At 39.7% G+C, this 11,945-nt stretch overlaps 1 protein-coding gene across 2 annotated transcripts; it reads left to right on the top strand.

The window, feature by feature from the left end:
• The first annotated feature begins 1,168 nt into the window (after positions 1-1,168).
• On the top strand, positions 1,169-8,839 carry slc52a3-2b (solute carrier family 52 member 3-2b). Of its 2 annotated transcripts, none has more exons than XM_069143355.1 (4): positions 1,169-1,295; positions 5,449-6,526; positions 6,761-6,884; positions 8,032-8,839. In XM_069143355.1, exons 2-4 carry the CDS (start codon positions 5,496-5,498, stop codon positions 8,239-8,241), a joined length of 1,365 nt encoding a protein of 454 aa, XP_068999456.1. In that variant the 5' UTR covers positions 1,169-1,295; positions 5,449-5,495; the 3' UTR covers positions 8,242-8,839. The 2 variants fall into 2 exon arrangements, with proteins under 2 accessions (XP_068999456.1, XP_068999455.1); XM_069143354.1 differs by lacking the exon at positions 1,169-1,295 and adding an exon at positions 2,737-3,331.
• The last annotated feature ends 3,106 nt before the right edge of the window (positions 8,840-11,945 follow it).

Genomic DNA, 11,945 nt, shown 5'->3' with positions numbered 1-11,945 from the left:
CGTGATTCTGATATGTGTGTATTTTGGCCATTGAAACGTGTTTTGGAAAATGTTCATGATGTAATGTGATACTCGTGTAGATTACAATGTGAAAACTCTTCCACATATTTTCCCCATGTTATTATATGTGCCCCATGAGGAAAACTGATGTATTTTTCCTGTAGGATAGCAAACATGCTGCAGTGGATAACAATTCCCAAAAAAGTAGGGATGCTGCGTAAAATGTAAATAAAAACAAAATGTAATGATTTGTATATTATGTAAACCTGTATTTAATTGCAGATAGACCAAAGACAACATAACAAATCTTGAAACAAAGACATTTTATTTTTTTAATGAAAGATATATGCTTATTTTTGAATTGATGCCAGCACACGTCACAAAAAAAGTTGGGACTGGGTTGTGAACAAAAATGTGCAATTATTAACACATTATGTTTAAGATTTACTGCACATATAAAAAGCCATTCACAAGACCACTTACTCTGGAAAATGTGCCCTGCTGTTACATTTCTGTAATCTAATTTGTTACCAGCAAAACAGAACAAGCAGCTGTTTTCTTGTATGAAATAGAGAAAAATTGTGGGGACAAGAAAGAACAGAAGTTTAATTGATATCGACAGCAAATTCATTAGAAACGCAGCAGTTGCTGGAATCCCAAATCTCACAGTCATGCTGGTACTTGGGAAGGGAACATGTAGTTCCAGGCAGAGCAGAGGTGGGTGCAAGGGCACTCCAATGAAATGCCATCCAGTGAAGTTGGTGCTCAACAGGGGTCATTCATTTGAGCTGGAATTTGTGCTGAACAAAAGCCAAACTGACCCTGACCCAACACCCACTGAGAAAGCTGTCCGTAGTCATCTTCTGGTTGGCTAGGCTGCCTGCATTCGCTCTGAGTAAACGACGAGTACTATGTTCTATGTAATAATATTGTAGACAGGCTTTCATCCACTCCTTTCTTCTTATCTTACACCAACATTTGAGCCACATCCTCCCTCCCTCGTTTCTTTCCTCCATCTGTCCTCATTCCCTTCATCCACCTACTTTTACTGCTGAGGATTTTGGTTCCCAAACTGAACCCCTGGCTCAGCCCTCAACAGTCACATGACACGGATTCAGAGATCCAGACTAGTAAAGTACAAAGCCCTTGGGCTCACTGTGCATGCATACTCTACAGACAGTAACATCAGAAGGCTGCAGAGCCATTAAATATCTGAGCGGAGCAACACCTCAACAACGCTGCACTTGTGTAACCTCACATCAAAACCAACTGTGTGCTTCAGTTCCCACAAGCAGGTAGGTGGTGTGTCTAAAGTGTAATAAAGAATAATTAATAGATTTAATGTAAGCAGCTTACATGGTTTATTGTGTTTGGTTAGGTAATCTTATAACGAGGAATTTTGTTACAAATTTGGATTTTAGAAAAACTAAATAACAAGAAATGATTTTATTTATTACAGCCAAAGATAGATTTTGTAGATTTCTACAACACTCTCACAGATTTTGACCTGACGTTAACAAATGTTGTCATCGAACCCCGTGTTTATCTGTAAGAACTAAACTGTATAATTTGAATCCAAACCAAATTTGATATTCTAATGCAATCTTCTGAGATGACTTTAGTTAAGCAATTTGATTTGACCTGTTTTAAGCTTTTAATTTCATGATGAGATAAAGGCAGCATAAACTCAGTTTTAATATCTATTTTTTAATACAGTGTGCCAACAGGAGAATAATCTTATCTGTAACATAAAATGTGTCTTACATTCAGCCTTGGCTAAGCTGTTCCCAGCTTCCTACTTGTAGCTGACAACTTTGACAAAGGGGACTGCTTTGATTAATTTGTGAGCTTGCAGAAGGACATCCTGGTGTATTTGGTGAGAACAACAAATAGACTCCCATTCAACTTCTCATGAAATTTGAAGTGAATCATTTTTAAGTTATTTTAGTTTTGTTAGCTAAAATCACTCCTTCTAATTAGTTTTCTGGCAGCCCATCCGAAAATAAGCCCGTCATTAATAAAAAAAAAAAAAAAAAACAAGCTTCAAAAAGCAGAGTTTTTGGGGGTGTTTCATTTAATTGACAGGCCTGTAGTGCAGTCAGGTTACGGCTATCGGTGGGCGGTACGTAGTATCGTTGAGCTTCCAAACAGATCGAGTCAGATCTGCTGCTTGCTCCTCCCCAGCTCGTCCAAATATGGTCACTTCTGACTCAAAACCGCTCCAAACTAGCAAGATGGCGACGGCCAAAAATCCAAACTCGAGACTTCATTATGGCTGTTCACAAACCAATGGGTGACATTCCTGTTGGTTGGCACTTTGCGTTTGTGTTTGGTGCTCATTCTAGGACACCTTACGTTTTACGCCTAGTGAGGTAAAAAGTTACACTGACACAGATTCCTCTTGCAGATTGACAGACACATTACACACTTTTGGCTTAACATGAGCTCGGGTGATTTTAAGCTGTTTATAGGTCACCATCATTGTTCATTGTTTTAAATTGCAGAATACCTATGGCATATTACTGTAGTCACTTAATGACTTTCAGTCAAATGTGTCTCACTGAAAATGTGGAGCACTGACCCATATTCAGAATTTAAAAAAAACAACCATCATATGTTTGGCATGTTTCCATTTAAACTGATTTTACACTAAAAACATCTAAACTGCAATGTCATGTTTGCTCTGCCCAAGTTGAACCTGACAGACTGGTCTTCTCAGTTGCGTAATTGTATTCACACCATCTGTGATGAGGAAACGGGTAGGTTCACAATCATACGGCAACTGCTGGCACAGTGAGGCCATACAAACAAAGAAAAGCAGGGAGAGAGGAGTAGAGGTGTTTATATATGATATATAACTCTACTGAGTGTGAAGCCAAAAGCAGTTGGACTCCTCTCACTCACTCTGCTGCCTGTGTGTTTAAAGGAGGGCAGACCACAAGGTCGTTTGCTGGTTGGGGGAGGGGAAAAGGAAGGGGAGGAGTCAGACCTCCTCCTCCTCTGCTTCCTCCTATTGCTGAGCTCCCAGAAGCAGAGTGCACATGTCTGTCTGGTTTTGAAACCACCATCCAATCTCCTACAGAGAAACATGCAAGTGTCATGGCGGTAGAGGACACGTGCGCCTGTGCGGTCCCTCCCCTGTCAAGTGCAGCAGAGACACAGAAGCGGGATGTAACCCTGTGTGTGTGTAAGAAAAGTAGGGGAGAGGGAGTGTATTGACACACACACTTACATTGCAGATGTAACAGGAAAAAAAGTGTGGTCACAATGGAGTGAACGGTTTTGTAAGGACAGAGATCAGAGGAGAGATGTCTCTTCCTGTGCTCTGAAGGTAAGATGGATTCTGCTTCCTGATAACAGCGTAGACCCGATGCATGGAGGGAGTAAGGGTTATTGGATCATCCTAGAACCCAAAGACTCGAGTCTTAACAGTGCATCTGCTCTGTGCTGTAGTCCATCTATTTACCAAGATAACTTTAAGAGTTAAGATATTATATTGTGGTTCTGATGACCAGGACGTTTTCATGTAAGGCTGATGTTATAGTTTTCTTTCTTGTTTCTGAATATTATTGAGTGACATTATTGATTCTATTGATATGCGTTTGGAATTAAATACTTTTTTATTATTATTATTATTATTATTATTATTATTATTATTATTATTATTATTATTATCATCATTCATATATATTTAGGTCAACTTCTACATTAAATAAACCTCTTTTAGACTGCTACAAGCCCTGGTGTTCCCTTCATATGGAGGTATTTTGTCACTGAAAAATCTCTTTGACCCCGTCCCATTGAAAGACATTAGAGGACTCCATAAAAACACATGTGATGGTATAGTAAGCAAAGGTTTTCCACTTGTTTACATTTTGAAATGGAGCAAATTCTTCACATCCACTATGTACTATACGTAGTTTTACTACATAGATAAACAATCATCTCCTTTTAATGTGTGTGTTGATGTCGGCACCACATGGTGCTTTTTATGGGGGCAGTGTGTCAGTGTGTGAAAGGCCATGCATCCATTGCCAAACAAGACATGTGAGAGTGATGGAAGAGGAGGCAGAGATTATAGGAAGGTCAATCCCACACACCCGGGCACAGGCTTTTACATTCAGGCAAAATTCAATTAAAATTTGGATATTGGATATTACTATGTGTTATATATGTTAACATGTTATGTAGCTACCAAATATCCCCAGGACATTTGCTCTGTATTCCACTTTGGTCCACACGGATACAGTCATGTGAAAAAGTAAGTACCTCAGTGAAATTTAACTATGACAGGTGGACCTGCTTTATTAAATCCTCTGACATCGAAGGCCTGGTGTTCTCTTTGCGATCGAGGTGTGTGATGTCATCATGTCGAGATCAAATGATCCCTCTGAGGCCTACAGTAGATGCCGATGAGTTTGGCAAGGGATTTAATAAAGAGCTCCAAATTATTTAAAAAAAAAATATCATACCTTTTAAAGAAAACCATCTGCAAGTGGTGGAGATTTCAAACAACCATCAGCCCAAGAGCAGACAGTTTGAAACAATAAGAAGTCTCCAAGAACCTCGACATTTCTTCACAAGGTCTGCTGGTAACTCCTGCGACTGTTGGTCTCAAAGTGCAGGTGTCTATAATCACAAAAATATTGCAAAAAATTTGACCTGTATGGAAGGCATGCCGGAAAAAAGCCTAACAACATAAGAGCCTAAGAACATAAGAGCAAAACTACGGTTTGTTAATGAGCATAGAGGCAAAGACCAGGCTTTATGGATTCATGTGCAGATGGAACAAAGATAAAGTTGTTTGGCCACATGTTTGTCACAGACTAAAGAAACTCATATGAACTGTTATATACTTACTTTTTCAAATGAATGTATGTCTCACCAACTCGTGAATGGATTGTTATGAATGCTGGTACAGAAATTCAAGTTCATGTAATAACTTCAATATGCTGACATGACATTCCCATCTGCCTTAGCTGCACACTGTTTTTAGCGCCAATGGGTACATTTCAGCACGCAAACACACTAAACCTGCTAAACATTAGCATGCTAGTGTTGTCATATCGAGCATGCTAACATGCTTACATTGAGCCCAATGCAAGTCATTTCTTCAAAGGTTACTTGATGTGAAAATAGTGATGTTCTTCTCTGTCATCTATGAAATCTCTCAAACAGAACACCGGTAACGAGATCAATATCAACAATACCCTCAGTTATTAAATTTATGTCAGATAACTTGTGTATGACTAAGCAGTAACAGAGCAAATGCAAATGGTATAACATATAGAATTGGATAAAACTGAAAGGCTCATATTCCAAATATCCAAAAAATAAAATTATACGTATTCCTTTAAACTGAGCTCCATTTAACTATAAACACATTTTGAGATTGTCATTCTTCAAACTTCACTAATCAACCTTCTTGTTGTTGCTGATGTCTTTCAGATTGTGTACATCAACATTTCCTGTTTTGCCTCATTCCTGTCTCCATCATGTCACTGCTGACTCACCTGCTGACGTGCTTCTTCGGTATGGGCTCCTGGGTGGCCATCAATGGGATGTGGGTGGAACTCCCCTTGATCGTACATGATATCCCAGAGAAATGGTACCTGCCCTCCGACCTCACAATCCTCATCCAACTGGCCAATATAAGTGCTTTCTTCATCACCTTGATGCACCACTTCCGCCCGGGAGCTCTGGACGAGCGGCCGGTCATCTACTGCATTGTTGCGTTGGGGATCGTGGCCACATTCCTGCTGGCTTTTTTCTGGAAGCAGACAGTGACCATAGGCGGCTTCTCGCGCAGCGTTCCCTTGCTGACGTTAAGCTTCCTGCTTTCTGTGGTGGACTGCACCTCATCTGTTACCTTCCTTCCGTTCATGATGCATCTGCATCCACAATATCTTACTACATACTTTGCAGGTGAAGGCCTCAGTGGTCTGGTGCCGGCACTCGTAGCTCTGATTCAAGGTGTTGGTGTAGTCCACTGTCAAAATGCCACTTTGGCTGGTAATATAACAGCTAATGATTCCAGTACGGTTGGCAGTGGGGAGCTAGAAGCTATCTCCCAGCCGGCTAGATTCACTGCCGAGGTCTTCTTTATGTTCCTCAGTGCCATGATGGTCATGTGCCTGGTGGCCTTCATTCTGCTCAACCACCACCCAGCTGTGGCTCGGGAGAGAAAGAACGACCGGTACTTCAGCGGGGAACTGGAGCGTGAGAAGAAAGAGCAGGGTATGTCACTGCATGGCCAATCACCTGAGCAGAGACCAATGATCAGTTATCTGGAGGCTGCCCAGAGGGAACCCAGGAGCTCTTTTGGGAGGGGGACGTACAGCAACTTCGAGCTGCTTTTCATCTTCGTTGTACTGGCTTGGGTTAATGCTATGACCAATGCAGTGCTCCCCTCAGTGCAGTCCTACTCCTGTCTGCCCTACGGGAACAAGGCCTACCATCTAGCTACCACCATGGCTGCTGTCGCTAACCCCGTGGCCTGTTTCATCGCCATGTTTGTGCCAGTAAGGTAAGAAATACAAACATCTCAATGATTATTCGATGACATCTGATGATGACAAGATGTTCAGAAAACGGAAACAGAGGAAATACATTCAGTTGGAATAAGTGGTGTTCACAAATAGCTTGTGGAGGTCGTCACAAGCTCTGAAAAACAACCATATCAGTGTGCTTGGTGATGTGAACCGATGCAGTGTAACAGAAAATGCTAATTTTTTCCCCATGCATTGGATTTTGTTTCCAGGTCTCTTGTCTTCATGTGTTTTTTGACCATGTTTGGGACTGGATTCGGATCCTACATCATGGCCATGGCTGCTCTGAGCCCCTGTCCTTTGCTGGTCCACAGTGATTCTGGAACTGTGGTCATAGTAAGCCTCTTTCTTTCAAAGACATTAACTCAGCCTGTTATACCAGCCTGATATCACGCCTGCATGTCAAATACACCCGCCAGTGCTCTAGAAGATACTGTGTAAGTTTTGAGTTTTGCCTCGGCATTAGAAGTACACACATGTATGACCGTCAAAGAAGGAGGTCATTTAAGTTAATACAAAGTGAGAAAGTCTGAAAAGAGAAGATGTTGGGCGTGGTTGGTCAGAACAAACATTGGACTTGGAAGAAAGAAAAGTCATTGTGGTAATTTTAAGTAAGTTACTTACATAATGTAACATATTTCAGTTCCTTAACCTACGTAATGTTACTTATCTTAAAATTATCTAACCACATTTTTTTTGTGCCCAAACCTAATCAAACTGCGATTCTGTCACATATAACCCAAACCATGATATTTTCCTAACTCTAATCACATGATTTTTAGTGCCTAGACCTAACATTGACGACTAGTTGACTGATGAGTCTATAACACACTTTGGCGTGATACAGCGTTGGTCATTTTCTAAAATAGAAGTTGTGAGTCCTCTCTTATAAATGGGACTTAACCTTGTTAAAGAATGAAAGTACCACCCACCTGTTACAATCACTCAGTGTTTGTAAGATTTGTCATGGTTGTAGAGTGTACTGTGATTGGCAGGTTTGGAGAGCACATCAACCCAATAGAGATATCTATATTATGTGGTACAACACGTTATGAATGTTTTTCTAGTGGGTGTTATTTTGTCACAATAATGATGACTTTGTTGATACACTTTTCCAAACAATACAACTGCAAAAAATAATGAGACATTCAGACATTGTTAAAAACCCAGAATACAACAGCAACACGTTAAAACCTTCAGGGATGTACAACAAGTTCTACCAAGCAGGTGTAAGACAGGGTTTTAACAGTTGTATTTAAATGGAAGCACCAACTAGAGAGAAGGAAATAATAAGTGAACTGACTCAGATTTAGTTTTGAGTGAAAACTTCCTGTCCAAAACATGGTCATGGTGGCTAACACTGACACCCGCTGAGCCAGCTGACATGTTGAGGTCAAACCAGGACGCGTTTCAGTCGGACTTATTTCTGTATATAGGAACTGGATACCATTTCATGCACACATTGACCTCTCCTCCTCTGCAGGTGCTGGCCTGGATCCTGTTTGTCCTCTGCCTGTCCTATGTGAAAGTCATCATTGGGGTGATTCTGAGAGATGAGGGCCACAGCGCCCTCGTGTGGTGTGGGGCTGTGGTGCAGCTGGGCTCCATGCTCGGTGCTGTATCCATGTTCCCACTGGTCAGTGTCTATGGCCTTTTCAAGTCAGGTGATGCTTGCAACACCAAGTGCCCATGATAGACAGTAAATATGTTGAAGTTAAACACTGCTGTACATAAGTCAGTTATAGATTGCACTTCTTCTGGTAGCACTGAACTCACTGCAGTCATGAGATTTACATATTAGAGAGAGAGTTCACAGGTGACCATCTACCATTGCATCACTCCTTGTTTTTTTTTTTTTTAATAGAATTGCTCTTATGAGTGATCGATGCTTTATACATATATCTGTATTTATTGATTTATAGAGTGAGCTATACACAAAGCTTCAGTTACATATACATCGTAAGGTTCTATGACCACACAAGACCAAAAATAGTGTTTTACTACTGAACATATTACAATCCCTCAATCAAGAGGTCAAAGTTATTTTACTTGAACTCTTAACATAATGTACATAATGTAAAAGTATATGATTGTGAAAGTCATTCGTTTTATTTTAACGGATGATACTTTTTGCTTTAAAATGTGCCTTAATTCTAAACACTAAAAGATCTGTGTTTTTCGTTTGTAGTGTACAAGGTTGTTTAACATGATAACTTGCTTTTTATTTGTTACTGGATTAGAGAAACTATTCAACAATGCCAAATAAAACATGTGTTTCATTGTGTTGCAAATCATCGAACATGTAGTCCTATCCTTATCCAGCTGCAGCAGAAGTTGTCATGTTCTGTAGCAGAGAGAGTAAATGGGGCAAAAAAATAAAAGAGCAGGGTTCATGTTAGGCACCAGGGGGAGACAGTGTTCATTTAAAACTGTCTTAAATGGCTTCTATTGTGTCTTTATTGTTAAATGGTATAAATAAGGTCATTCATTTTTCAGTCAAATAATATATGCGTATTCAGGCAGGATGTTAGAGGAAGAAGTTCTAGTTTGCATGTCTTGCGATTTATTTATTTTCATGTGTTACATAAAAGCTTTTTAAAAGTGTAAATTTACAACTGATATATAATTGCAGAATAAGCTCAAAATATAATAAAATGAAAAGAAAATACTGAAAAGGAGAAGAAAAACAACCAAAGAAAGGAAGAAAACAACCATTTGCTTAACTGTAAATTAAAAATCACACTCTCTCATTCAGACAATTTACATATATTTATGTCTGAACCTAAAACATTGTAAAAGGAGGACATCCACAGTTTAATATATAAACCATGTGGGGCATTACATCTTTAAATAAGAATGTTCTAATCTTCAAACAAGTAAGAAAAATACTTTACTTAAAGAGTGACTTCTCTTTCAATAGCACAGTGCTTGGGAGGCATTGAATGTTAATCCTATTACTATCTGATAAAAGAAACTAAAAATAATGACTGTCAGGATACTCAACAACATGTGGTAATGTAATATGTACAAATAGATTTTGGGAATTTAGTTACAAAGGTGAATACTGGATTTGGGATCCATGCTTGAATAAATCTTCACTCCCTACAGACACTGTACCGCTTTACACAGACAGTATGATGTGTTTTTCACTAAACACGAGAGGCCACATCCACTGTTTAAACTCAGAATTTCCGCAATGGGCTATGATGGGCAGTTTTTAGGTACTCAATCGATTATATGCACGACCAAAAAAAAGAAAAAAGAAAAGAAAAAAAATCTGGCAGATGAAATATATGGAAAGTCATACAATGATCGGGCTTTATATTATCTGAAAGGTAATGCATTCCTCAGGTTATCTATTTAGAAAATGGCCGACCTTACAAAACAATTCATCATCATATATTTGTGTATTGTTATGCTAATTTACCACTCATTTTCTTCTTTTTTAATAAAAAAGCTATTTTTAGTCAGAATCTTTCCACACTCATATGTACTGCAGAGCATCGGTACATGTAGCCTGCACCTCCTTATAACCAGCACTAGATGGCACTGTGAGACTGAAAGATCATCACCAGGAACTGACGGTGTTTCACTGCTGCAGTCATGTCAAGAATCAAATGCTGCTACAGTGATTTGATCTGAGTTTTACAAAAAAGTCCAAGTGTTGTTTTGTTGAGCCTAATTTGCTGAATGACACAATACAATAATATTTAGTAGTCTGTCGTTCAGTAAAACTGGATCTTGGATGTATTCAGTTTGAAACGCTGGGCATAAATATACAAACTTTTTTTTTTTTTTTTTTTGTGTGTGTATTGGAGTTTTCCTGAAGCAAACAGAAATAGCCCAACCTCAGTTATGGTGAAGGAGTGATGTGTCTCTCTGGGTCGTTTGCCCAGGTCACTGTGTCTGCATCACATCCTCCTCAGAGAGAGAGTGTCTTATCCATGTAGGTGTGTGAGTATGTGTGTCCGTATTTATCCTTCCTCCAGTCCGCGGGGAAAAACATGAATGAGGAACTCATGGCCAGTCAGAGTCTGATTCAGATCCCAGTAGTTCCTCAGAGAACATCTGGGGTCATCATCTCCTGGTGTCTCATACTTCACCTATTCTCCTTATCGCTTCCTGTTGCTTCTGTGACTTATGGTGTGCTGAGTTTAAAAGCTGCAGACCTCTTTGAAATGATTTTAGCAAGGTCTGAATATGGAGAAACATTCAAGACCAGGTCCATTTTTCATTTGGTTTTCTGAAATTGGGAAATCTTGACAGGTCTTTTTAAGTATTGTGAAATCATACAAAGAAAAATGCAGTGAGATGGACAGTCTCTCTCACATGACCAATATGTGGTGCAATATTGATTTGGATTTTTTTGTTTTATTGGTGACTGGAAACTTAAATAGTTGAGATCGTGATCGATAGTTTAAGCCTATAGTTTATGTTACAGCTTGCTTACCTTCATTTTTAGCAAGACCACAGTAGTAAGAAAACAGCCACGGCAAATCAATACATTGGTGTCATTCTGAATGTTTTTCTGTAGTTTATGTGTTTGTAGTTTAGTTACTTGCACTAAAGATCAGCTTTGTATTGTCCAAAAATGATCAGCACGCCCGATTTGTTTGCTCCATAAAATTGCTTCAGTTCGATAGATAGCAGGATGCCAAACCAATTCAGCTAGTCACGTACAGCTATTCTAACTTGTCTGGACCGCATATCAACAAACAACAAACTTATAACATTGTCAATGACGTTACACGATTGGCTACCTATATTGGCGAGCGCTTTATAGCCAACGTTAACTTTAACAACTGTTTACCCAGCAGTCGAGAAGAAACGTTGCCAGCTCAGCATGGGATGTTATTTCTTTACTGACCAAGAGCTGTCTTCAGTGGTGGAAAGCAACGCCAGTGTTAACTCTTGTTTTGCTTCTGTCTCTGTAATTTCTTTTCTTCGCCACCAATGGTGGTTTCCTGCAGGCAGCTGGTCGTGGTGATAATAGTCACCTATTGGAAAAAAAATGTCAGCTGTCGTTGCATTCACTGTTCTATTCATTCTCGGTTTAGACCAGGGGTGTTAAACTCATTTTAGTTAAGGGGCCACATACTGCCCACTTTGATCTCAAGTGGGCCAGACCAGTAAATTCACAGCATAATAACGCATACATAACGACAATATTTCTCTTTGTTTGAATCATTGGTGAAGGTTTTTGGATGATAAACCCCATTTTAAGGTCTTTCTACAATAAACTAGAAACATAAAGAGCAAAACCTCAGACATCAGCCCACTGTTTATCTGCCCGGGCTCTCCTCCGCAGATTCTCTCGCTTTGTGACGCGTTTGACGTCAAACGCGTCACAAAGCGAGCAGCGAGCGCTGCTGCCTCCGGAGCAGACGTCGCATTTAC

This window comes from Embiotoca jacksoni, unplaced genomic scaffold, assembly GCF_022577435.1.
Source record: "Embiotoca jacksoni isolate LCO1_2020_lvr unplaced genomic scaffold, fEmbJac1.0.p SCAF_11, whole genome shotgun sequence".
In the NCBI taxonomy this organism is placed as follows: Eukaryota; Metazoa; Chordata; class Actinopteri; family Embiotocidae; genus Embiotoca; species Embiotoca jacksoni.
This window is presented reverse-complemented; position numbering and strand designations above follow the sequence as displayed.